Source organism: Chiloscyllium plagiosum, unplaced genomic scaffold (genome assembly GCF_037043375.1).
Source record: "Chiloscyllium plagiosum isolate Xiang-an unplaced genomic scaffold, Cpla_swu_hap1 HiC_scaffold_5, whole genome shotgun sequence".
Taxonomy (NCBI): Eukaryota; Metazoa; Chordata; class Chondrichthyes; order Orectolobiformes; family Hemiscylliidae; genus Chiloscyllium; species Chiloscyllium plagiosum.
The window spans coordinates 10,681,602-10,709,372 of NW_028270143.1; the positions used below are offsets into that span (position 1 = coordinate 10,681,602).

The window sequence follows — 27,771 nt, forward strand, 5'->3', positions numbered from 1 at the left end:
GCATGCAGAATAAATATGGGCCAGAAATATAAATATGTTTATTCCTAAAATCACAAGCTCAAGGTTAAATCAATGTGAGCCTCAATGTGTTAATAAATACAACAAATGAGAATGGATAGAAAAGAATCTACGAATACTGCGGAGAGAAAGGAAAACTTGGTAGAATCTTTAAAAGTTGCATAAATATGTTACTACAAGTTTTGTCAGAGGTGGAAGGACGGACTTGAGGGAAGAAAGTGCATCAGAAAAATATAATGGACATCAAAATTACTTCCATTTGAAAAAGCCAGAGATAAAGTAAAAGAAAAATCAATAAGATTGTAATTAACAAAAAAAAAAATTTCCCATTTGTGGAATCGTACTGTATATATTTTGACATTACAACAGTAAGTACATATTAAACATACATCATTGACTATGGGCAGAATTCTTTCATTTGCAATTAATGAGATTCCTGGTGTCCACTCCACCATGGCACACAAGCTTTACTCACATAATGTTCCACTCTTCACCTCCTTAAATTATGCTTCTGAGCTCTATGGTTCCCATTTCATGGAATTACATAGGATGAGAGTAGAGATGCTCACATTGCCAGCACCTTCCAGTGTTCACCCAGCTCGTGCCACATTTAGAGTCCAGCCGCAAAGCACTTCTGACATTCAAAGCTAGAAGCTGTCCTTCGCACTCCAGTACTCAAAGCTCTGCATTCAGGACATGGCCCAGAAAGGGATATCAATTCACTGTCATGGACCTGGTTGTGCTGGTGAATTGGGTGGGGAAAATGTGAGCAACTGACTGAAAACATGCCACTAAACACAGCCATGCTGGGTAGCTCCCTGAGTCAGTGATGTAACCCAGTTAAAGCACAATGCTCAGGATTGCAGAAAGAAGCTGAATGATCTTCTAAATTCATACGGTTAAGTGCCACTATCATCTGTCTGCTGTATCGCATTCACAGGTCCACCACTCGCTAACTCTGCTAATGCACACATCTCTCACTGAGTTTCGTGGACAACTCTCTCACTATTTTGCAGCATGCCCACTCAACAATTCTCACCCACCTCAGTCTCCGAAACTAGTAACACATCCTGCCTTCTGCACTTCCTACTTACTCACTGGGAACAAACCAGCCCCATTCCTGTATCACCACTAAGTGGTCTTCCATCCACCCGTCATCACACTCACACCCTCCCTTTGTCTTATGGCAGGACAAAACTCTCCCACAACGAGGTGGTTTGTGGACATGAGGTTCCTCACACCGCATGAGGAACATGTTCCAGATTCGGCCAGAGAATGAACGATTGGTCATGGAAGACCTGAATGGGCAATCAACCCAGTAAGCTTCATTGTGTTGCTCTCGAAAAACCATCAATACTAATGCATTCTTAACCTGCTCAAGCTTTCATTCTTCTTACAGAATTGATTCTCTCTCCTGTCCAAGTGAACCTCAGCCCTGAAGAGAACAGTGCTGGGCACCCACAGATCCACCCCCTCTGAGGAGCAGAACAATGATTAAGAGGAAGACTTTTTTTTATTAACATCAACTGATTGCTGAAATGTTTCACTGTATCTCAGTACAATAGTAAATCAAATCACATCAAATAGGAGAGGGTAGGGATTTAAGATTAGGATCTTTCTGGACTAAACATATTTTGTCCTCTGCAATTACCCTGTGATTATTAGACAGATTCATTTGAGCTGAACTGTCCTACAATTATAACTATAGAATACTAAATAACTAATCAGGTGATGTGCTTTGAAGAAAAAGGTGTCAGATATACGTAAAGAGAAATGAAATAAAAGGTGAGAAATCAAAGAGAGGGGGATAGTCAATAGCACAGGATAAATAGCTTTTTCTCGGGTTTCATAGCAAGTACATCACTGTTTACAAAAGAAAACATTACTGGGGACCAAATATATTCTAAATTTGTTGAAACTAAGATGTGAGAAAGTATACTGCAAGTGTATTTGAAAATGATAATAAAGAACACATTTCCTGAAATTTGAGCAACATTTTCCAAGATCTCGCGGGAGATGAGAGTTTCATGAAATCATTAGAAATTATATTTCAGGGTTCCACTGAGTGATGATGTTCACCAGGTGACTGAAGAGGGGTCAATTCAATCCTCATTTTGGATGGTTCTTAATCCCATTAGAGAAGTTAATGTGATATCACTACACAATGATAGCAACTAAGATTACGGCTCTCCAATATTTTATAATTACTGGCAGCTCTGAATTCAGGGGTGGCTTTATTCTGTTTTTGAAGGATATACCAAATTCAATGTAGGTTTGTGGAGGGATCATGTCTGTTATTTACTAAGAAGGCTAATACAATTAATATATAAAATCAACTTTACCAATAAACATGATAAACCTTTTTCTCTCATTCTTACCACTAGCAATTTACAATGAGAGAATAAAATGCTCACAATAATAGCTGTATACCTATTCCATATTTTAGACATTAATTATGGATTCTGGATCAGTGGTGCTGGAAGAGCACAGCAATTCAGGCAGCATCCGAGGACAGGCAAAATCGACGTTTCGGGCAAAAGCCCTTCATCAGGAATAAAGCGATAGGGTTGGTTATGGTTTTACAAAGCCCTTCAGATGGGACAAAAATTATTGAGAAGGTTAACAAAATACACACATTAGGTTACTTCAGAGATAGCAGGAACTCTGTAATTGGTTATGGTGGATTTTTAAAATTTCTGTTCTGGGTCCATGAGTTATTTTTTGTAATGTTAATGAAAAGTAAACAAATAGAATCTCAAAATGTCAGAAGATTACTGAACTTTGTTACTGGCCTGGTGTCTAACTTTTGCAACATTTTATTGTTTCGATCTCAAATTATCGTAGAACAGAAATTATCTCTTACACAGCCTCTTTACTAAAGGCTTCAACTCTTGAGCTAACCTCTGTTCTTGACCTAACTATTTGTAATAGAGCCCATCTATATTCTCTACATTGCCTTACACTAATATTAATGCTGGTCTCTTATGTGTTATCTTAAGTCACACAACTTCAAGACTTACTGCCGACTGCTCCAAGCCTTTAGATTATATTAATTTTCTCAGTAACATACTGCTTTATTTATTGCCTTTTTTGTATACTTCGGGTCTGTCTATTTGTATCAGTTATGTGCCTCATTCATTGCTCATTCAAGCAATATTCATTTATCATTTTTATTGGTGCATTAAAATTGGCTGTGTTTTTGTTTCCAAATAAAAGTATAATCTTATGAATAAACTTATGAATACATATTCCCATGTGCTAGCTGGTCTTATGTTGAAATGAAAGTATTCTATTTCTTTGTACTGAAAAATAGAAAACTATTACTTTCACTGTTGTTCTTAGCATATGATGAGAATTCCAACTGCTGCCTCTTATTTACAGATGCTGGCCAGCTTTTATTTTTAAAATGTTCCTACTTAAATGCAAATTGACATTTTTGATACATTAGAACTCAGAATCTAAGGATAATAATTAATCCTTCCAAAGTATGTCAAATAAGGGTCCAGCAATTTGTCAGAACTGAAATTACACCAAGATAGTCTCGAGCACTGTATCACTCCCAACGTATGCATGCCTCAGATTGTTATAGCCTCCAGTTTTTCATTAAATGTATTAATATTTATTTGAATATATTTATGGCTGCCAAACATTCATAAGAAAATGTCTTAAGACTGCACAAACACATTTCTTCCAAAATTAATTGAATAAATAATTTTATCACTTGATGGAAAGAATTTCTCTGGTCATTGTATGGCAATGAAGTAAAATAGTTTACTTAATCATTTACATTATCTCTACATTTTGGAAAACTAAGAAATTCTCCCACTTTAAATTATTGTTGCTGACTTTTAAGCTATCAAAACTCTCTGTAATGTATAAACTGCTGGTTAGCTGCAGTTTCAATGCATTTAATTAATGATGGCAGCATAGATGCTGTAAAAATCAACAACATCCTATGAAATGTAAGTTCACACTGTAACATTGCACAACTATTTTTCCATTGGCTGGGGCCATTTGATAAGGTATTGATCCCAAATTACCTGTTGTCATAGTTCTGTCACCTCAACCTGAACAGTTGTCATCACTGTAAAAAAAGGTCACTGATTAGGCCTCAGCTCGAGTATTTTATGATCACAGGTACTACAGCTCAAGGAATATCTCAGAAAAAATGAAGAGGAGTTAGACAAGAAGAGTACCAACTGTGAGGGGTGTCATGTGAAGAAGCTACAGAAACTGGGATTATTCATAAAATAAGAGTTGAATTGGAGATTTCATTGAGGTGTTCAAAATTAAGAGGTGTTTTAACAGTAGTTACAATGAAACTGTTTCCAAAGGCAAGAGATTTAGTAACCAAGTAATTGGCAGAAGTACCAGAGGGAAGATGAGGCACCATTTTGAAGCTGTTTGTTGTTGTGATCAGTACATCCCATGTATGCACTTATCAAAATCTAATGAGTTTCTGCCCTTGAGGTGAATGGTTGCACAAATGAGTCACCTCACCAACCCATCTGCCCTCCCTCCACTATTTCCAATCAATGTGGGAGGTGAACTCTCTCTCTCAAAAAGTCTCAAATGCCTTTAAAAACACAAAGAAAACTGAAGGAAAATCCTTCCCATTATGTGGGAGATGCAGAATCTGTGAGGAGCTGCTCCTCCAATTATTGTTCCTGTCTCCTGGTGCTGTTCCAATTCCACCAATCTCAGGTTCCTGCCTTCCCACTCTTGCTGCACTTCCAGAGACACAATCTCTGTCGAGAGCAATTGCAAACGTTAGTGAGAAGAAACCTATAACTGGAGGAGCTGAAGGTGGGTGTTACTCTAGCCACTATGCACCTGAGTAACAGAAGGCTGGAACAGCTGTCTTCATGAAGTGCCCACTGGTTCTGAGCCTGAGTGACACTGTCGAGGGAGAAGACACAGAGCAAGGGTCTGAGGGATGCAGGTGTCAGGCAGAGGCAGAGAGTCAAATTCAGGTAGGTGCAGAATCTGACTGTTGGGTTGAGGGGGATTTCAGAATCTGGAGTGTTAGATACGAGCATTGGTCATGGAAGAAGAGAACCTGAACATTGGTTCAGTTAGGGGAGCAGAACACCAGACCCAGTATCAATTGATACACTAATGCTTGGCCAGATACCTCAGTCCTTTTGTATTATGTAACTTCATCCATCACCATTCATAAAATTCTGTAAAGGGGAAGTAATCAGGGTAGTTGTGACCTGAAATATTTTTATGTATCAAGGCAGTGGTTAGCACTGCTGCCTCACAGCACCAGGGACCTCGGTTCAAGTCCAGCCTCAGGCGACTGTGTGGAGTTTACATATTCTCCTCGTGTCTTCACGCATTTCCGCCAGGTGCTCTGGCTTCCTCCCATGGTCCAAAGATGTACAGGTTAGGTGGATTGGCCATGCTAAATGTGTCCATAGTGTTCAGGAATGTGTAGGTTAGAAGCATTAGTCAGGAGTAAACATAGAGTAATGGGGTAGGGGAATAGGCCCTGGGTCGGTTACTCTTCAGAGGGTCGGTGTGGGCTTGTTGGGCCAAATGGCCTGTTTCCACACTGTAGGGATTCTATGAACAGAATGAAAAATAATCTGCAAGTTCTTTCCCTAAATGACAGTTAGCACACTGCATTCAAATTTTACAAAGGTTGTTAGGAACCTATCTACAAATCATACTTTTCCAGGTGTGTTTAGAGGTAAGGGCAGTGTGGTAACATTATTTGGATACCAGAGAAAATCCAGCACCCCAGCCCCACCACTATAATGCTATTCCTGGCTTGCAACTTATCTGAAAAGGGAAAAATTAAACATCTTGCCCTTAAATGACAACTAAGAAAGCATCAAAAATGGCAAAGGGGCTGGATTTTCACTAGTATCCCAATGAGATTGCTAACCTGTGCTTACCGCTAAACCCAAGAATGTTCAGGATAGGGTTGCTAACTGTATTTCGATGCTTTCATAGAAGTATCATTTTATGTCTCCAACAATCCCACTCCCATACTGCTGCTGCTCATTTCTCAACACATCTATCCTTCTGACACCTCCTTCCCACACAAATTGGAAAGGAACAGGCTCATTATGACTCAATTGTTTGATTTTCAGTTCTTGGGCAGTATATTATCCTCTAACTCTTCATATTATAACTAATAAGCAAATGTTCCAAGAAAATTAAAAGAGCACTCTTAAAAATTGACCCTATCTTTTATCTCTCAGGTTGTTTCCTACAGTTACCTAAAGATTCATTTCAGTTTTTGCAACATAGATTCATAGCTATAGAGATGTACAGCATCTTCAGTCCCACTCGTCTATGCAGACCCAATATCCTAAATAAATCTAGTACCATTTGCCAGCATTTGGTCCATATCCCTCTAAACCTTTCCTATTCATATACCCAGCCTTTTAAACGTTGTAATTGTACCAGCCTCCACCACTTCCTCTGGTAGCTCATTCCATACATGCACCACCCACTGCATGAAAATGTTGGGTCCCTTTCAGACAATTCTGAAGGACTTGCATCCCAAGTTAAGATCTATTAATATTCCCACACAAACAAGATTCAATGTGTCCAGAAAATGAGCAAACAATTTTGTCACTGTGAGCATTATTCATCATCACTTAATCATTAATTCCTTCCTGACTCAACAGCCTGGATATTTACTTAGATAGCACTTCCTTGCTGGTAGAGTTAGCAAGTCCACTTTTCTCTGAATCCCAAGAGATTTTTTTTAAAATTTCAAACAGAATCCACTCCAGGATGTCAGACTGACTGACCAGCTCAGCTCCTTGTTGGGCAAGAAGGCTCCTGCGAATTTGAGCTTAGACCATACACAGTGGTTTCTAGGCTCTGGAGTTAATCATGGGGCTTTGGGGATGTGATGGGTGGAACAAACAAATAGGAGAATTGATCAAAGTTTTATTGTAGGATGGGAGAAAGTGACAATGGGGGATTCAATTATTGGGGGGGGGGGGGGGGCGGTGAGAAGGTACTAAGGTACAAATACTGCAGAGTGTGCTTGATCATGTTGTGTCCCAATTGTAAGGGTTATCCAACTATTGAGTGGGAACGGGTGTCCCTGCACCTCCTGGCCAGAAGCAGTGCTGGAAACCAATTTACCTCTTTCTTTCAGCATTCCCATATCTCCCTTTAGTTTTCAGGTTGCCCAAATCCTGTGGAAATTAGCTGTCCAGCCAAACTACTGAAACGGAAATCAAATTTAAGACACAGAGCCACACTAAAACATTGCAATGGCCTTCCTACCTCCCAGAAGGATACTGACGGCCTGGCACCTATCTTTTTTTAAAAAAAAACGAAAATGAACCGTTTTACATCTAAATGTATTTATATCCCACCAGACCCAACCCATACCGATTTATGTCAATTTATTTTGGCCAAGGCAGCAAGAGAACAAAACTCTGGCTGCAGTGTTAGAATAGGTGGTATGAAAACCAAGGGCAGAAAATAGTTGACCAAACAACCCAGCCCTGGCCCTTGAGTAGAAAAAAAGGTGACAATTTTCGGCAATGAAAAGGGAAGATTTACCTCATAGGCGTCAGGCATATTGACCGTCTCTCCGTGTTCAGCCACGTAGCCAATGATTCCCTTCCCCCAGGGTACCTGCACCTCGTTGGAGTTTTCCATGCTGCAGGAAGGCACCACCGTGGTCCCCGAGTGAACGTCGAAGAACTTCGAGACCAACTTTTTTTTGTGGGGCGGCCCCTCCACCAGAAAGAGTGAGCAGCGGTCCGCGCCCACCATGATGCACACGTTGATGAGGATCTTGTAGCTCAGGCTGGTGAGGTCCAGGTCGTTCGAGATGTCCTTGACAAGCTCCAGGAAGAACTCGCGCTCGCTGGAGTCCTTGAGCTTGCACTTGTAGCCGGCGGCGGCGGAGGCGTACTGCGGGACGTTCACCCTGGATTCCAGCAGCGCACTCAAGAGGTGGGCGGCGGTCGGGGGCAAGGAGCTGGCTTTCCTCAGGAGAGCCCTCCTGCCGCTGCCGGAGGACGGGGGCTCCGGGCCCCGCGGGGGGACGTGCTCGTCGTAGGTCCGGTGCGATGCCATGGCTCTGGAGCGGGCGAAACTCCCGCGGAGCTCCTTCTGGGACGAGCGGCGGGGACTGCAGCCCGTCTCCCGGGCCAGGCTCTGCTGCTGCTCGGCCGCCCAGCCGCGAACTTTGTGCTGGCTCAGCCACTTGCTCACCGACTCGCGCCTGCCCTTCCTCAGCAGGTAATCCTCGAAGAGGTCGGGGTGCCGGTCCAGGAAAGCTTCCACCTCCGAGAAGTCCAGGCTGGCCATGGCAGCTCCAGCTCTCGGAGCGGGAAAAGTTCCCCTCCCCTCCCCTCCCCTCCCCGTCCGGCCAGACCCGACCCTGAACTGACCCAACACACGAGAGTAAACAAACTTAGAGCATCATCCAAACCATAAATGCTGTCTATTTATTTCGCTGAACGTGACATCGCCGTTTCACGCTTGACTCGATAGCAAACAGATTGCAGTCCTGCCAGTTCCGCGCTGTAAATTAATCTGGAAGCAGCGAGGGATTTATCAGGAGCCAATTCCAGCCCTGCCAGGGGCCAATCCGCTGCCTCCGGACTTAACCCAAGCAGCGCTTTGGGTCATTTGTCACCCAAGTCGGACCCAAGTCCAGATTGGGCGAACCAGATTGGCCATGAATTGTCCCAGGCTGTACTACGAGACCAGGAGTCGAGGAGAAATTGCACCCGAGCTCTGACCGCGATGTAACTGCTGTGAGACTCATAAATCGTCAACCAACTAAACCATGACTGGAAAGTTTATAGAGAGGGCGATTCCAACGCCGTTAAGAATCTCAGGCAGCCCATCCAACTGGGGATTTGAATTGTCTTTATAAAGTGTTGCCCATGCAATCAAACAGCTGCCTGTGGTATTTATAGGATAAAGGACAGCGAGGGTCCTTGACAACTTTGAATTTACTCGTTCATAGCGAAAGTGAACCTGTTTTTAAATTGAATGTGCACACTGGGTGCAAGAAATGTTCATTTAATTATTTAGTTGCAGGACATGTATCTAATGGGCTCATCATTTGGGCCGTTTACAGAGTGAAATACTAAGTTTTGGTGATTATGGACTTTAATGGGATGTTGACGTTGTCGAAGCTGGAATTCACAAAAGGGGAAAATGGGACTCCGATCATTCAGTTCCTCAACAGCAGCAAGTTTAACATTGAAACCAAGAAGTGACCTCAAAAGCTGGACGGGAGTAGATGGCGGCACTGGTGTCTATTGAGCCCATTGCACTTTGCCATTCATTACAATCAGGATTGATGTCCTTTTGGAAAGTTGGGTGTTGGGCAACACTGCTGCTCCTGTTCCCAGATTCGGGCTGCCTGTTATTAATAGGCACGATCCAGGTTGCCATGAGATACCGTGACTTGACGTCAAGACTTTACTATAGTGGGTCAGGAAAACCGCTTCTACCTATCCTCAGCAAAGTTACAGAACTACCACCTCAATGGAATGGACTGGTCACATTTCCCAGGGGAGGGTGTTATTAGACCCTGACGCACTTCACTGAGGACAGAGCAATTTAAAATACATTGCGGCGTCAGTGAAGATTGAGGAGATGGTGGGAAAGTAAATCGCCAGAGATCCTTCCCTCTATCAGCTGTGAAACTCAGCCACTTCAGGATCATTAAATCTGATCTAAACTCTCTTTAATTACTATCGATTTTCTCCCACTGTTTACACGTCAGACGGACTCCCCTGAGATGTATTGACCGCTGTTAAATTCTGCCCTTCAAATATTTGAATAAATCCCCTCCCCTTTTTCCCAGGACTTCAAGCTTCCTCATCATCTCTGTAATGACCTCTTTAATTTCTTACTGTATGGCTAATTAAAACTAATTAAAATTTAGCCCGTTAAGGCCGCAGTAACTTTACTACACACAATATGTTTGAGCTTGTGAACCAAACAATCCACTCTTTTCACTGTTTGGCACCAGGTACACGCACGGGTCACAAGTGATCTGACCTGACCTGCAGATTTTAACCTGACAAGTGCAACGCAAATGTTGATACAAGACTGTTTGGTTAATGATATGCCGATCGGTTATTCTGTACACAAACAAATCGTGCCTTCCGTGATAAGAAAAAAAGTCACGTATCCCGAGAAAATTATAAGGGAACCGCCTGCGGATCACCAGGATTGGTTTATGCTAGTGGTCACGTTCTAACATTAAGTAAATTCGGTGAGTCTTTGTCGGCTGTTAATCTCGTTCATGTTCTAAACATAAGTAAAGACATGCATTTGTAAAGCATTTTTTCAAAACCTTTGGACGTCGCAAAGTGCTTTGCAGCCAACTAAGTAGGATTGAATTGTAGTAAATGTTGTAATGCAAAAAAAAAGCCACAAATCAAATATGAGACTGAACACTCCCCCATCTGCCTGGATGAGTGCTGTTTCAACAATGCAGACGAAGCTGATCGCTATCAGGACGAAATTAGCATCCCATCCACCACCTTAAAACATTTGCTCTCTCCATCCCTCCTCCACAATTGTTCTACCGCAATTTGTTTGATAGAACCTTCCAAACTCATGATCACTACCACCTAGAAGATCAAAACCACAAGAGTGTTACCTACAAGTTCTCTTTCAAGTCACACACTATCCTAAATTGGGATGATATTGCTGTTCAACCACTGGATGAAGTCGTGGAACTCCCTCTCTCACAGCATTACGGGTATTCCTACAGGACATGAATGTCAGTGATTCAGGAAGCCGGCTCATCCTTCTGAAGGGCAATTAGGGAACAGCAGTAACAGCAGGCCTAGCTAGTAATGCTGACATCCTGTGAAAGAATAAGAAAATAAATAAACAGCAAACTCCAACAAACAGCAAAGTGATATCCATCAAATAATTTGTTTCCTGTGTTGTTGACTTAGGTATAAAAATGTGACCAGGACATGAGGGATAACTCCGCTGCTGCTCTTCAAAATAATTTCATGGATTCTTTTACATCCAATGGAGCTAGCAGGTGGATTCTAAGCTGAGCAGAGCAGCAAGGGACTCAGGTATGAATGGTCATAATAGAGTAGCAAGTGATATGACCAGGGTTTGGGAGTGGCAGGGGACGTGGGTACCACTCAATGGGAGCACAGTAAGGACATCAGTGTAAATGACACATGCATGGGTGGATGGCGTATGCACTGATTTCCTGTTCAAATTCAGTGTTAGGAGATAGACCTGGATGTAAAATTGGTGTCCTTCACGGTACAATCCTACAGATAGCCATGCTTACTGTATTCCGTTTCAAAACCTGACTTTAATTCACAACTTCCAGACTACTTATCCAAAAGCAAAATATTTAACAGTAACATTAAATATCTTATAATGTGTACTGTTCTAAAAACATAACAAACTGCATGCTATGACGAACAGAAGTAAGATTTTGGAAGAAGACTGATCTATGTACAAAATAAGAATTACAATAGAGAGCAATTACTATTTTCAAATCTGTTACATGTAAATTATCCATGACTGACCAATTTTGAAAGCAACCTAAAGTGGAGAATTGTGTGTATTAAATAAGTTACATACTACTAAACTTGCATTTGGAAATAAAGTTGCAATTCTGACATCAAATACTTTCTTTATTAATAACATAATTTCAAATATGTGTAACAAAATAAATGACAAAATTACTTAATCATATTGCTTAATTATAGAGTCATAGAGGTATACAGCATGAAAATAGACCCTTCAGCCCAACTTGTCCATACCGAACAGGTTTCCAAAACTGAATTAGTCCCATTTACCTACGTTGGGCCCACAGCCTTCTAAATCTTTTCTAACCATGCACTATCCAAATGTCTTTTAAGTATTGTAATTGTAGCTGCCTCTACCACTTCCTATGACAGCTCATTCCATATATGCACCATAGTCTGTGTGAAAAAATTGACCATCATGTCCCTTTTAAATCTTTTCCCTCTCATCTTAAACCTATGCCCTCAGTTTTGGACTCCCCTCACCTGGGGAAGTGATCTTAACTATTCACCTTATCTATGTCCCTCATGATTTTATAAACCTCTATAAGTTCAGTCTTCAGCCTCCTATGCTCCAGGGGAAAAGAAGATCCAGCCTATCCAGCCTCACCTTATAACTCAAATGTTTCAGACTCGATAATCTCCTTGTAAATCCTTTTGCACCCTTTCCAGTTTAATAACATCCTTTCAATTGCAGGGCAACCAGAATTGTATGTGGAACTCCAAATGTGGCTGTATCAATGTCTTCTACAGCTGGTACATGATGTCCCAACTTCAGTACTCAATATGGAAAAACTTAAGAAATAATTTAAAGGTCAGTCATTTTCTGCCTATTACATCTATTCACTATATCTGTAATGAACCCATTCTCTTAGTTTCTGGAAATTATGTTGTAGTTCTTTGTAATATTTAGATAAGTTAATAATGACCAGTTTGCTATATTGTAAAGGGAAGGAATTTCTTTTATTGGTTCTCTGTTTATATGATTTTATCATTCAAATTGAATTACTGTTAAGGATATTTTCATTCATGCAATCAATGTGACAAAGACATTCATTGAGAATGACAATGACATCAAAACTGAGTTATTCCGACAGCACTCTCTTATTTGGGAAAACAGAGTCCCAGACCTTGCTTAATGTCAGCTAAATGTGAGTGCTAGCAGACAGTAGTCCTGCTTGCATTTGGACAGGTGCATGTATTAGAAACCTTTAGAGGGATATAGGCCAAATGTAGGCAAATGGGACTAGTTGAGTTTATTTCAGGAAACCTGGTTGACATGGACATGTTGGATCAAAGGGTCTGTTTCCGTACTGTATGATTCTATACTTGAAGTCTTAGGGAAAGAGGACTCCAAAGTAAATTGTGCTTAAATAAAATTAATGATTCCCTACTTCAGAAACTCTGTAGATATTCTTAACAGCACAATGAGACCAAGAGTGAAGATATATTTTATCAAAGCTTTTGTCTTGCACTCATGAGGACAATTTGCAAGAATATCAATTAAAGAGTCAACCAACGTCTGTACTGCATGAGAGAAGAAAACAGATTCATTGGTAACTTACCTGCTTTAAAACATAAATATGTGCTGGCAGTTAACTGGCAATCATTATTAGCTAATGCACTCTCCCTGGTAAAAACAATGACTGCAGATGCTGGAAACCAGATTCTGGATCAGTGGTGCTGGAAGAGCACAGCAATTCAGGCAGCATCCGAGGACAGGCAAAATCGACGTTTCGGGCAAAAGCCTGATGAAGGGCTTTTGCCCGAAATGTCGATTTTGCCTGTCCTCGGATGCTGCCTGAATTGCTGTGCTCTTCCAGCACCACTGATCCGGAATGCACTCTCCCTGTCAACCCCTCTACCAATCACAGCCCACTTACCAATGAATCAGCACTCTCCACTAATCAGTATGTGTAAAGTATCATTAATACTCAAGTTTTGTATCAGCAAGACTAGGAATATTATAGGGCATCTGTGAGTAAGACCTTCAGCTGTCATAAAATGATCCTCAGAATTGTCAACTTGTGTGTCTTATCATTTACTATGACTTGCATAGATTCTTTAATTGTGGGAATCAGGGCCAATTAACTGCAAGGAATGCATGCTAAGTGTTTGGTAAAATGAGTGCTTATTGATCGCTACCTCTAACACACCTTGGTGTTTTACACTTGGCCCTGTTCTTTCCCGATATATTATGTTCCTTGGATCAAAACTTATTTCTGATGGTTTATTGCAATGTTTTAAAGTTTGCTGAGTTTTCTATGAAACCTGAGCTTTAATGAAAGCTCTTTCTCTTCATGATTTTTGTCAAACCAGAGTTGATCTCACATTACCGAAGGAATATTTTGAATTTTCTCCTAAACTGATTGGACTGTAGACCTCAACCATTTGCAGTGGGTTATCTGCATTAACTATCCATTCCAGTGCAGGTATTAATTTATAACTTGGTTTGTTCACTAGAATATTATGAAGCATTTCACCTATGATGTGATTTCTTTCACACACTCCAATGCTAAAGCGATTCTCTGGTCCAGTATTCATTGCCACAAATGTACATGTTTTTGTATCCCTAATCATTAGCAAACACTTCACCTTTTCCCCCCACATTCCCAACCCCAATCCAGTTGTCGGTAAGGAATTCAGCCTGTGATCCCAGTCTAATTGCAATCCATTTCTCCATCATCTTGATGACTAATGCTCTTTTCTTTTTGCTATATATTGTTATAGGATGACTAAATGTAATCGACATGTCAATAAATTGCAAGATGAAATATTTTCCCTTGTTCTTTATTCATGTCCACTGCTACAGTTTTGCTAAAGTCTGTTGCTAATGAGAGACTCACAATGCGCTGTGATGATTTATTCCTATACTTCTTATATAGAACACTTTATTGATGATCACTTCTGTAAGTCTAGAGTACACAACCATTGTCTTGCATCCTTTAGGAGGATTTTTAACATTTGAGAAGATAGATGAGCAAACGTCTAATGTAGTTTTAAAATAATTTGTCTTTTTCCCTTTGAACACCTCCCTCTTAACACCAACAACACCAACTACTCTCTATTTTTGTTTGGGAAGTTAGGATTTGTTCAGGGAATACAATAATATCTAGATTGTGCAATCTGTAAATCCAGTGACTTCCCAAAAGTAATTGTCTTGTCATATACCATGTCCAGTTTCATTTGACGCTTTATGATAGATGGCCTGTTCAACAGTAAGAGTATTTCACTTGATACTACATCTGTCCTGAAAATATCTTGAAAAAGGTTTACCTCAGATTTATTGGTCAGAGTATTGAATACAGGAGTTGGGAGGTCATGATGTGGCTACACAGGATATTGGTTAGGCCACTTTTGGAATATTGCTTGTAGTTCTGGTCTCCATCCTATCGGAAAGATGTTGTGAAATTTGAAAGGATTCTGGAAAGATTTACAAGGATGTTGCCAGGGTTAGAGGATTTGAGCTATAGGGAGAGGTTGAATAGGCTGGGGTTGTTTCCGCTGGAGGCTGAGGGGTGACCTTATGGAGGTTTACAAAATTATGAGGGGCATGGATAGGATAAATAGACAAAGGGTGGGGGAGTCCAGAACTAGATGGCATAGGTTTAGGCTGAGAGTGGAAAAATATAAAAGGGACCTAAAGGATAACTTTTTCACGCAGAGGAGTATGAAATGAGCTGCCAGAGGAAGTGGTGGAGGCTAGTACAATTGCAACATTTAAAAGGCATCTTGATGGGTACATGAAATAGAAAGGGTTTGGAGAGATATGGGCTGGGTGCTGGCAGGTGGGACTAGATTGGGTTGGGATATCTGGTCGGCATGGGCAAGTTGGACTAAAGAGTCTGTTTCCCATGCTGTACATCTCTATGACTCTATGTGACACTGTAATTACCACACTTTTCAGTGATTTCAGCACATTGTCATCCTCAAACCTGAAGAAAGTAGAACTTCCCTTAAAGTTTCCTTTAAATATGTCAATCTTACATTGGTCCTTATTATTTAAACAATCTCAGTAACATTTTAATCAGTCTACTTCACATAGTTTGAACATGAATGTATTACCTAACATAATTGAATAAGACTGGAACTAAGAGTCATTACTATGCTCAAGCTTTTTGTAATCAGTTCAGTAGCTTTTTCCTTGATCAGCATCACCAATTTCTCCAATTGATCCTTCCATGTTGTGTTTAATTTCAAAAACCTTGTTATTCCATTCAGGACAATTAACTGCAGAATGGTATTTCTAATCATATCTAAAGAAGATGGTGGCGGGAGCAGAATAGGAAACATTTGGGCTCCTGAACCTGTACACTCCTGTTTGCCTACAAACTTTTTTAAAAAATTCTCTTTTGCATCAAAATTCACCCTTTTTCAGTGGCTACAGTGCGGGAAGGCGGTAGCAAGAGCCTGCTAGGGCAGCAGCAGCATGATGGATCCGGATGTCCATTCCTCATGGCCATGGTGGCTGTGGCCTGAGGAAAGGCTCTATCACTAGTGGCTCAGCAGAACTCTGGTCCATTCCTCCTGGCAGAAGGACAGTGGTTTCTGCAGATACTACAGCAGTAGCAGCACGGTGGTCCCAGTTCATTCCTCATGGCTATGGCAGCGATGTGGTGGTTTCAGCAGCAACTGAAGTGGCAACGGCTTGAGTGATGTCTTCAGTGCTGGCAACTTATTAGGTCCGGTCTGTTCCTCCTGACGATGATGGCGATTCAGTGGTGTTGGCTTCAGCGATGGCAGCCTGGTAGGTCCAGCCTGGAAATCATCACTTTGGCAGCCTCAGGATTGAAGGAATCTGAGGAACAAGCGAGTCGACGTTTCAGGAAGAACCCTCCTTCAGGAGCAGCTTCGGCAGCAGTGTCCCATAGCCACTTTAGAAACCCAGGAGCTGTGGAGGGAACAAAAGGTGAACTTTGTCTTAACTTTGTCTCAATTATTTATTTTTATAATTTCTGTAATTAAAATGGTGCCGGATTATGGTGATTTATACACATATCATTGGATTATCATAGAGTGACAATAAATCACTAAAAAACAAAATCTGAACAGACTCTGGGCATTCATTTCCTAAATTTTTCCTAACAATAATGGGACATGGCCTATATTTATTTTATTGGCATTTATTGCCATCCCTAATTGCCACTTGAACTGACTGGCTTGCTTGGGCCATTTCAGAGGGCGGTTAAGAGTCAACCACATTGCTGTAGTTCTGGGATCTCATATGGACCAAACCAGGTAAGGACCACCTAGATGTCTTTCCCTAAAGGATATTAGTGAACCTTTGTGACAAGGAGCAGCAGTTACATGGTTGCTAGTAGACTAGCTTTTAGTTCCAGATAATCATTGAATTCAAATTTCACCATTTGCCATGGAGTGATTCAAACCCACGTGCAGTGAACATTAGCTTGAGTCTCTAGATTATTAGGCTAGTGACAATACCACTCCAGCACTACCCTTATTTCAATCTCTGTTATAATTGCTAGATCTATCTCTATCCTCATTTATATTTGTTGAGTTTCTCCTTTCGTAGTAACGCTTTTTGGACAGTCTCACATTGTTGCTTCTATGGAATCCTCCATTCTTTATGTTATTTCTGAATATCACATCTCAGTAATGAAGGCTGCTGCGAATGAATGTTTTCCCAGAATGTTTTGAAGGCTTGTGATGTCTGTTCCAAAGCTTTCTGTCAGAAAATCTAACTCCAGTTAATACTGGGAGTCTACTCATGTTTGACACTTTATCACAGTCCAAAGTTAGAAATCACACAACACCAGATTATAGTCCAACCGGTTTAATTGGAAGCACTAGCTTTCGGTGCACCGCTCCTTCATCAGGTGGTTGTCAATTGATGTCAATCACCTGATGAAGGAGGGGCAGTCTGAAAGCTAGTGTTTCTTCCAATTAAACCGGTTGGACTATAACCTGGTGTTGTGTGATTTCTAACTTTGTACACCCCAGTTCAACACCGGCAACTCCAAATTATATCACAGTCCAACAATTTAAAGACAAGCACTAAGCTGGGAATATCCAGGTAGAATCTTTGTGATTTTGCATATAATTGTTAAATCTCATTACATATTCTTTGATAGAAAATCCATTCTACTTCCTACTAAAGTCAAGGGCTGCGTCACTGTCCATTAGGGGTTCCTGGGCACAGAATGCACACAGTCCAGCAGCTTAGCAACTTGGACTGCTCATGGATAAGTTCAGCTATGATCCGAGAATAGGCAATGGGCAGCCCTGTAGGGCCAGTATCACCAACAGTCAGAGGAGTCATGTATCATCCACAAAGAGAGTGGCTTGATCCAATGGGTTGCTCGTCAAAGGTCTGAAGCAAATACCGTCCTGGGGGTCAGTCCACTGATCATTCAATGAGCTACAAGGGATCCTGTTGGGGTAGTGATGAGGGTGGAATTATTGCCATAGCAGGTAAGGAAGTCAAGGTAACCAGAAGCATTTGTAGAGATGGGGATAAGGACAGTGATGGTGGAAGGGAGCTCAGGTTACCAGGGGGTACATCAGAGGAATGGGAGGGCAAGTTATTGATAGTGACCTCTATAATGTCCTCCACGGGGGAAGTGTAGAATACAAGGGTGGGTTAATTAAGATGCATCATCAGGGCTAGGGTGCAGGGAAGACAGTTGGAGAAAAAACCAAACGCACTGGGTCTCCACATAGAGGAGATGGTGAAAATGAGTTTCAGGTGTTGTGAGGTAAAGGTTCTCGGGAGAGGGATACCTGCTGACCAGGTGCAGTCTGACACTGATGGTGTTCACCATGAGCTGCATTCACTGCCATCCCTTGCTACTCTCTGAATGTCAAATGTAACAATAAAGAAAGCTGGAACAGCAGCCAAGGTGGGAAAAGTCACTGACTGTTTTGGTCAGTGAAAGCATGGGATCCCCTTCTGCTGGACACTAGGACATTTAAGGGGCATATAATGAAGCGGGTGTTTGTAAAATCCAACTACAATAAATCATTAGACCATTTCATTGTCCATTTGCACGCTGCATGAATGAGCTGAGGGAGTGAAATGCTGGTCAAGGCAATTTGCACCATTCCATTGGTCCTTGCAAATTGTACATTGGTATCTCAATGATGCTGAGGCTAGCAGCAATGATTTCAATGAGGCTAATGCTGGCAAAAGGTGACATGCTTCTTGTGCAACTTTCAAGGCAAATTGTATGTTGGCTTTCACAGTGAAAGGATTCAAGTACTTGATCAAGAATGTGTTGCTGCAATTATGCAGGGCATTGATGAGACCACATCTGGAGTACTGTGCTCCTTATCTGAGGAAGGCTGTTCTTGCTATGGAGGGAGTGCAACAAAGGCTTACCACATTAATTCCAGGACTGAAGTCTGAGGAGGGATTGAGTTGTTTAGGATTATATTTACTGGAGTTTGGAAGAATGAGGTGGAATTGCTTAGAAACCTATAAAATTCTAACAGGACTAGCCATGTTAAATGCAGAAAGGCTGTTACCGATGGTAGATGAATTCAGAAATTGGGTCATTGTTTAAGGGAAAGTGATAACCCTTTAGAGACTGGGATGAGGTGAACATACTTCACCCAGAGAGTGGCGAGTCTGTGGGATTCACTGCCACAAATGTGGTTGAAGCCAAAATGTTATGTGTTTTCAAGAAGGAGGTAGATATGGCTCTTTTGGCTAAAGGAATCAAGGGAGATAGAGGGATTAGGGTATTGACCTCGATGATCAACCATCATCATATTGAATGGTGGAGCAGGTTTGAAGGGTCAAGTGGCCTACTCATGCTCCAATCTTCTATGTTTCTAATTTTCATCACCTGTCATGCAAGTGTAATGATGGTCTGTACTGAATGCAATGAGAAGTTGATATGTGCCTGCAATGGGAAGGGGATCAGAGTGCAGCATGCACTCCCTTTTGATATCATGTATAACTCACTCAGCCAGTGCGGCACCTCCACCAAGTGAAGCTGAATGAATGGTGGAGATAGAGCCATCTATCAAGTTGCAGTATCTTTCACTATGTGCAGAAGTGTGTTCAACCCTCATCTGCTACCAATGACTCAGGAGCAGGTCTCCATGGAGGATGAGAAGCACCCAGCTCAGGAGAGGCTGCTGCTCCAAGGGTGCTCAGGATGTGGGTATCCCACAGAGAACCAGAGATTTTCAACTCTGAATCCTTCTCCTAGACATGAGTGTGGTGCAGTGCTGGCATAGGCTGAGGATGTCCTGGGACACTGATGAAACTAGACTGGATGCTGGAGCAGGACCTCAGGGCTGCCGCAGTGCAAGGACACTCTCTCCCAGTGGCTGTGATAGTGACAGCCACTTTGAACCTCTATGTGATTGGCTCCTTCCAGGGAATGAGGGGTGACCTGTGTTGGATCTCTGAGTCGTGCTCCCACAAATGCATCAGGACAGTGACTGATGCCAACTGTGTAAGGTCACACCAGTTCATTTCAATTCCCCACATTGAGGTCAGCGCTGCATTAGGACTCGGAACCATAGCTAGGTCCCCCTAGGTGCACAGTGCCATTGACGACACACACATGACGCTGAGGGGGTCGTATCACATCACTGTGGAATTCATCGACAGGAAGCACTTCCTTTCCATTAATGTTCAGTTGATCTGTGATCCCTGTAACCACATCCTGGAGATGTGCACCCGCTACCCTGGTAGTCGCCATGACTCTTACATCTTTGAGCACTCTCCTGTACTACTGCATTCAAGAGTCCAGGTGACTTGCAAGACTGGTTACTGAGGGACAAGGGCTACCCAATGCAACCATGGCCATTGTAGAATCCCCTGACTGATGCAGAGTACAGGCTTAATGTTGCTCATGACTCGACCAGAGCTGTGGTGGAGTGGAGTTTAGAGCTGCTGAAGATACAGTTCTACTGAGTGGACCAGGCTGTGGCCGGTCCTCCAGTATACTCTGGACAGAGTGTGTGACATAGTTCTGGTGTGTTGTGCCCTGCACAACTGGAGCAGGCGATGCGGCAATTGCTAGACACTGAGGAACTGAGAGAACAGGAGCAGTCTTCCAAGGAGGAGGATAAGGCTATTGAGAAAGAAGAAGCACTCCTTGGGCATGACAGAACTCAGCTGCATTGGGCGCAACAAGCTGGTTAGTCTGACTTCGATCATTGCTAAGATTTAAGAGTTTGTTATTAAGGATAAGATTGCAGAGTACTTGGAAATGCATGATAAAATAGGGATGAGTCAGCAGACCTTTGTCGAGGGGTGGTCATGCCTGACAAATCTATTAGAATTCTTAGAGGATGCAATGAACAAGTTAGACAAAGGAGAGCCAGTGGGCATGATCTATTTGGAATTCCAGAAGGCCTTTGACGAGGGGTCACACAGGAGGCTAAATAAGGTAAGAGTCTGTGCAGTTAGGAACAAGGTACTGGCATGGGTAGAGGATTGGCTGACTGACAGAAGGCAGAGTGTGGGGCTAAAAGGATCTTTTCCAGGATGGCAGCTGGTGACCAGTGGAGTTCTGCAGGGCTCCTTGTTGGGACTACAACTATTCATGTTGTAAATGAATAATCTGGATGAAGAAACTAAGGGTATTGTTGCTAAGTTTGCAGATGACACAAAGGTAGTGGACAGGCAGGTAGTGTTAAGGAAGCAGGAAGGCTGCAGAACGACTTGGACAGATTAGGAGAGTGGGCAAAGAAGCGGCAGATGGAATACATTGAGCAAAAGTATGAGTTATGTACTTTGGTAGGAAGAATAGAGGTATAGGCTATTTTCCAAATGGGGAAAGGCTTCAGAAATCTGAAACACAAAGGGACCTAGGAGTCCTAGTTCAAGATTCTGTTCAAGTTAACATGTAGGTTCAGTTGGCAGTTAGGAAGTCAAATGCAATGTTAGCATTCACTTCAAGAGAGCTATAAGTGCAGGAATGTATTGCTAGGGCTGTTTCAGGCTCTGGTCAAACCACATTTGGAATATTGTGAGCAGTTTTTGGATACCCTATCTAAGGAAGGTCTTGGAGGGGATCTGGAGAGGTTTACAAGAATGAACCTTGGGATAAAAGGCTTGTCATATAAGGAGCGGTTGAGGACTTGCAGTCTATACTCGATACAGCTTAGAAGCATATGAGGAGATTTCATTGAAACTTACAGAGGCCTGGATAGAGTGGATGTGGAGAAGATGTTTCCACAAGTAGGAGACACTGGGACCTGAGGGCAAGGCCTCATAGTGAAGGGAGGAACTGAGAGGAGAAGGAATTTCTTCAGCCATAGGGTGATCAATCTGTGGAGCTCATTGCTGCATAAGGATATGGGTGACCAAGTCGTTGAACATATTTAAGACAGAAATAGATAGATTCTTGATTGGTAAGGGGATCAAATGAAATGTGGAGAAGGCAGGAGAATGTGGTTGAGAAACCTAACAGCCACGATTGCATGACAGAGCAGACTTGATGGGCCAAATGGCCTAATTCTGCTCCTATATCTTATGGTCTTATGACATGACTGACACCTGGTTTCAATAATTACCCCCCACCTGCCTCCACCTATCGCCTTCCTACCTACTTCCCCCCACCCCCTATTTATCTCTCAGCCCCCTTTCCCCTTCACATTCCTGCTGAAAGGCTCATGCCCAGAGCATCGACTCTCCTGCTCCTCGGATGCTGCCTGACTTGCTGTGCTTTTCCAGTGCCACCCTTTTTGACTCTGACTTCTCCATCATCTGCAGTCCTCACTTTCTCCCATTGGCAAGCTGTAGGTTTGCAGTGGGCACAGGGGACAGAGTAGTGGAGAGCTAGAGAGGATGTTCAGATGAAATGGAGCTAAGTACAGGTAAACTGTATGGCCTGGTGATTATACAGTGAGTAAGGTAAGGAAATGAGTTTATATGTGTGAGAGTGTGTCAGCCATATCAGCAGTATGACTTTATGACTATTATATATTATAGGGCTGGTAAGTAGTAATGCCTGTCTGGGTGCACAGCCGCATTTTAAGGATAGTCTCAGCACAAGGAATACCAGTTGGTTGACGGATATCTTCTGAGTGGCACATTCTCTGGGAATGCCACATAATATAGCGGCAGGGTAGGCGATAAATGAAGTAAGTTGATAAGATATGGTGAGAAATTCTGCAAAGCCTTACAAAAAACACTCCAAACAACTTGGTGAAATTTGCATTTAACCAAAACATATGTAAGTTAGTTTCTAATCTTCACATATAGTCAACTATCCTGTGCTATGAATGTCAATCTACAACATGGCCAGTTAATGAGACAGAATATTAATACACTTTCCTTTGTGGGGAGAATTTATTGATAATGTAGTCCCACAGCTCATTCCAACTCCTAGTATTGCAGGTATGTATATGCTCAAATATTTCATCATCACCATTTGTTCCTACTTAACTTTAAATAAAGACATTAATGAACTTCACAATGTGATTAACTTCACAATGTGACCCAGAGCTGCACACTATCATTGTAACAGATGCATTGTGTACAGGACTGGGAGTTGTACCCTTTCAGATACAGATAGATAGAATAAATAAACCAGGCGAAAGTGAGGACTGCAGATGCTGGAGATCAGAGTAAAGAATAGAGTGGTGCTGGAAAAGCACAGCAGGTCAGGCAGCATCCAAGGAGCAGGAAAATCAGACAAAAGCCCAATAAACCAGTTTACTATATATCCTATTTAATGATAGATATGCAATGATAGAGAAATAAGTATTAGTTGCTTCATGGGCATATAAAAATATTGCAGACTATGTTCTAGATCTTCACTTCAAGTTAGAAACAGACCACAAACTCTTACTGACAACTACTAAATCCTAAAGATTAACGTCACACAACACCAGGTTATTGTCCAACAGGTTTATTTGGAGGCACTAGCTTTCGGAGCGCTGCTCTTTGATCAGGTGGTTGAACTATAACCACCTGATGAAAAAGCACCACTTCGAAAGCTAGTGCCTCCAAATAAACCAGTTGGACTATATCTTGGTGTTGTGTGAACTTTAACTTTGTCCACCTCAGTCCAACACCGGTATTTCCACATCATAAACCCTAAAGAGTTAGCAAACTGCCTCCATGAGCTCAACAATGCAAACTGGGGCTAAAGAGGTATGATACAATAGAGAAAGAGTGGAAAACCAGCAGAATACTGAAGATGTTTTGTCTTCTATCCCTAAGGCAAAACATGAATGAGCTGATCGAATTAAATTGAATGAGCTCTATTGTCACATACAGTGAAAAGTTTATCAGTCGCCACTTATAGTGCCATCTTAGGTACAAAGATCCCTAGGTACAGATTCTTCCATCCAAGTTCTTAGGAAAAACAATTAGAAAATAAAGAAATAAAAAGTTCTGCATTGCAGATTGTAGGAATACGTTAGAAAATAGAGAAATAAGTAGTTCAGAAGTTCTGAGTTGATTGGTTCAGTGAGTGGGCAAAATTATCTGTGGATTTATCTACAAATACAGAAAAATGTGAGGCTGCCCATGGCAGAATATTATTGGATCAAGAGAAACTGCAGAATGATGTAGAACAGAGGGATTTGGATGTTCTAGTGTATGAATTATAAATTGAAGAAGTTCAAAAGGTATCACTTCTACTTATTACATAATTGAATCCCTGATCAATATTGCAACACCACCTCTTCTTTTATATCACTCCCAACCTGTCTTGTCTGAAGATTCAATACCCCAGAACACTGAGCTGCAGTGACCCTCTCTTAAACATGTCTTCATAATAGCCAACTATATATTATTCTCATGTGTTTACCAACACCAACAACATCCCTTGCATTAAAATGCCATCAAGCCTTGCAATGCTCCCTTCTGCCTTCACCTGACTACATTCATCCTGTCATCCAGATTGACTTGACTTTTCCTCCTTTCTGTGCATCCCCATGCTACTGTACACCTCAATTCTGTGTCTTCTGATGTGAAGTCTTCTACATCTTCGATAAAAATTATACTGATATCAACGGGCAATAATTCAGCCACTGAATGTAATCAGGGATGCAAAGAAATCCGAAGAATGTGCTCAGTTACGACAGTACTACATCAAAAGATGTCCAACATACATCCACGCAATCTCATCCTCAGACAGTAACAGGACTATGAACAGAGAGGACACTACAGTGTAGTTTACCATTTACTCATTTATGATGATGAATAGTTTATTCTGAGAGTCCTGACACTTACTATGCTGCAACAATTTCACCAACATTTGGGTATCACAAAACCTTGAGTAAGATGTTCTGTTTTGTAGCTATGTATCTCAAAATCATTGGAAGAGATGATACTAACAGACTTGTGTTGTTCATCATCAGGAGACAAGAGAATTATTGATGTCATCTTCCCTTCTATCAAAACCACAGATGCATGTTGGGAAGGATTATGTTCTTGGTAGTATTAAGGTATTAATCCAGTTAATTCAAATAAGCATCTGCAGGGTCACATATCTAAAGCATCGGTGAGGAAGATCTTTGCAACACATAGAAACACAAATGTTGTAATCTCAGACAATTGTCCACAGTTTGCCAGTGAATACTTCAAGATTTAATAGCAATGTGTAGATTTTTCCAAACTACCAACTTATCAGATCTCCTTGGTCAACTGTGAAGCTGGAAGAAGAATGTGTATAGTAAAAGAATTGCTGAAAAGGAATGATAATATCTAACATGTCCTTCTGAGCATTTAGCTGCATGTTAACAACTGTGGTAGTTTCACTAGGCTGCCTCAACATGTTTTCAACTCCTTTGGAGGAGATCTGGAATTCAGTTCCTCCTTTTCATGTGCCAAACTTTGTTGAGCATTGAGGTGATTCCAGTTCAGCAATCTGGATCCCTCAAGGAGCACAGTATCTCTAGTTTGTTTGACTGTCTTAATGACTGCGTTGACTGTGCAATACGTTTGTTACTATGTGGGTGCAAGTACCCACATAGTTCTGTTGTATTCTTGGTTTAAATGAAGTAGGACCAATAAATGTGATGTCTGCTCCCCAGATTGTGACATTTTTCAGAGTCCCACTCTGGCTGGAATGGTACTCATCTCCTTTCTTTCTTCCCTTTTACAAGTATTGTACACATGGCATATGTCTATGTGAAAGAGTAAGGAGTTGAGTTGTCAGCCTTCTGTTCCATGAAGAGTTCACATGGAGCAAAAGCATTTTGGAGTCGTGTTGAATCTCCTCCAAAGAAGTTGCAAACTTGTTCAGGTAGATTAGTTAAGGCACCACAGCTATTTTCCTTGTAAAAAATAAATTGAAGTCAGACACTTGAGGTGGGCTGGAACATAATGGGTGGAATCAAAGACTTTGGGGTAGATGCTCTCTAAGTCTGACTGTGTGGTATGCTAATGAGACAGTACACATCATCACAAGAAGTAATATCGTGTCTCATGATCTTGCTTTCTCTTGCAGCCTCATGGTAAGATGCAATCAAATAAGAGGTTTCTTAAAGAAACTTAATGTTTCCTTACCTCAGCAAATTGTACAAGTATTCTTTAGCAGCACAACAGTATCAAGAATACTTTAACACCCACTATTAATCAATTTTCAAATTATTATAATTCATCTTGAAACAAGACAAGGAAATGCATAGCAAGAATCAGTGTAAAGACAGATTGTACTTGAAGCAGAAATGCTTCCTACAGATACTTGTGAATACATAAAGCTCACCATAAGAACCTAATGGGGATTGCAAAGAAGACAAAATCTGTACAATGGTGTACAATTACTTGACAGAAACACAGGCTAGAACAGAATGTACAAAAATTGCACAGAATCAAAATGCTTGACGCCAGTGGGAGTTTGGTAAATAACAAAAACCACGTCAGGGTTTTAGTAAGCAATGTGCTGATTAAGCCCTCAAGTTTAAAATTCTTGTCTATGTGTCTACGTATTTCCGTGGTCTGCCATTTCTTATATTTGCATTATGTAGGTTGTATGATTTATATATATTTTAATGTTATTTACTTTCGGATTGGATTTTTGAATTTTTGAATAATTATGGAGGGTTTTAATATTAAATATGTAAGTATTTATGAAGCCAAGGTGATTTCTTTTAAAATAATTTGAGAGAGATAGCCTCCAAGAACCACCCTGTAATTTTTTTTTACAATGGGTGAGTTTATGAGTAAACAAAGTACACAGTGTGGTATGTCAGGACTTCTATGTAAAATTCTGGACTTTTGGTTAAGATTATGTATGGAAATATCCATACTTTGGAGAGAAACCTTTCAGTTTTTTTCCACTTTGGAACAGTTCTGCAGGGTTCAGGATTGATGCATAAAGCAGTTGGTCCTACGAAAAGGGGATGATAGTTCAGATTTGTTTTTAAAAATGACCTCAGTATAAGGAGTTTAATAATAGTTCCCAGTCAGAAACCTTTGGGTAAATTTCTGATGGGATTGTTAAGAGCTGGGAAATTTTAAGCTTAGGTGTAGCTTGCATCCAGGTTCTCCAGACTAGGAGTTAAAATCACAGTCAACTTGAGCCTGTGGAGGGGATACAGTTGCTGTCTTTGTGAATACTGGAAAGAGGGTCTTTGGATCTATAAAGGAGTCTTTTTTGTGACTAATGGGATTATACTTTACTATGTGTTTTGAAACCTTTAAATTTATTTTATGAGGAAACATTTGGTTTATTCTATTTTAGTTTAGTTTCTTTTGCTTAATAAACTTTGGATTATTGTTAAAATTGAATTGCGTGTTTGTGTTTCAGTAAAAGACCACCTCTTTAAAACCAAAGAAAAGCAAAATTGGATCTATCAAGCCAGATTTCAGTTTGGGATCTGACTTCTCCAGGAGTGACATCGGCTGGGATCATAGCATTTGTAACATCAAACAGATCCACAACTCTCCAGGAACTTAATACGCCTCCAGTGTTCTTTACCCCTCCATTGTCAGCCATGCCTTCATGTATCTAGCCCCTCCCTCAAAATATTTCTGTCTCCCTTTCTTGTTAAAAATATTCTCAATAAAACTTAGTCTTTCGACCAAACTTTTGGTCACCAGTCTTCTTGCCTCCTTTTTCACCTCAATGTCAATTTTTGTGTCTGATAATGCTCCTGCAATGCACACTGAGAACTTTTACAATGTTAAAAGAGTAACCAAATGTGTTGTTGTTGATTAAATCATTCTTCCGCAACATCAGTTCTACCATCATTTTTGTGGCAATTTTCCAGCAAGTTTTTACTGCTTGTACCAGGAGTCTGGAGGTTTGTGCTTGGTTGCCTTCTTGATACAATTAGTTCCAGGTTCTTAAAT

At 41.2% G+C, this 27,771-nt stretch overlaps 1 protein-coding gene and 1 long non-coding RNA gene across 5 annotated transcripts in view; one reads left to right on the forward strand and one right to left on the reverse strand.

The window, feature by feature from the left end:
* LOC122549709 (dual 3',5'-cyclic-AMP and -GMP phosphodiesterase 11A-like) overlaps positions 1-8,545 on the reverse strand; it is a 306,454-nt gene extending 297,909 nt beyond the window's left edge. For both annotated transcript variants that reach the window (XM_087986987.1, XM_043689585.2), the window contains exon 1: positions 7,558-8,545. In XM_087986987.1, coding sequence (XP_087843113.1) covers positions 7,558-8,313 — 756 coding nt within the window. In that variant the 5' untranslated portion in view covers positions 8,314-8,545. The remainder of the gene's footprint in view (positions 1-7,557) is intronic.
* LOC122549710 (uncharacterized) lies at positions 8,473-27,493 on the forward strand. 3 transcript variants are annotated; one of them, XR_015757159.1, is made up of 4 exons: positions 8,473-10,243; positions 10,938-11,066; positions 12,235-12,351; positions 27,227-27,493. It is a non-coding gene; the product is annotated as an uncharacterized LOC122549710 (long non-coding RNA). The 3 variants fall into 3 exon arrangements; XR_006311646.2 differs by lacking the exon at positions 27,227-27,493 and adding an exon at positions 15,759-16,696; XR_015757160.1 differs by lacking the exon at positions 27,227-27,493 and adding an exon at positions 15,916-16,696.
* The last annotated feature ends 278 nt before the right edge of the window (positions 27,494-27,771 follow it).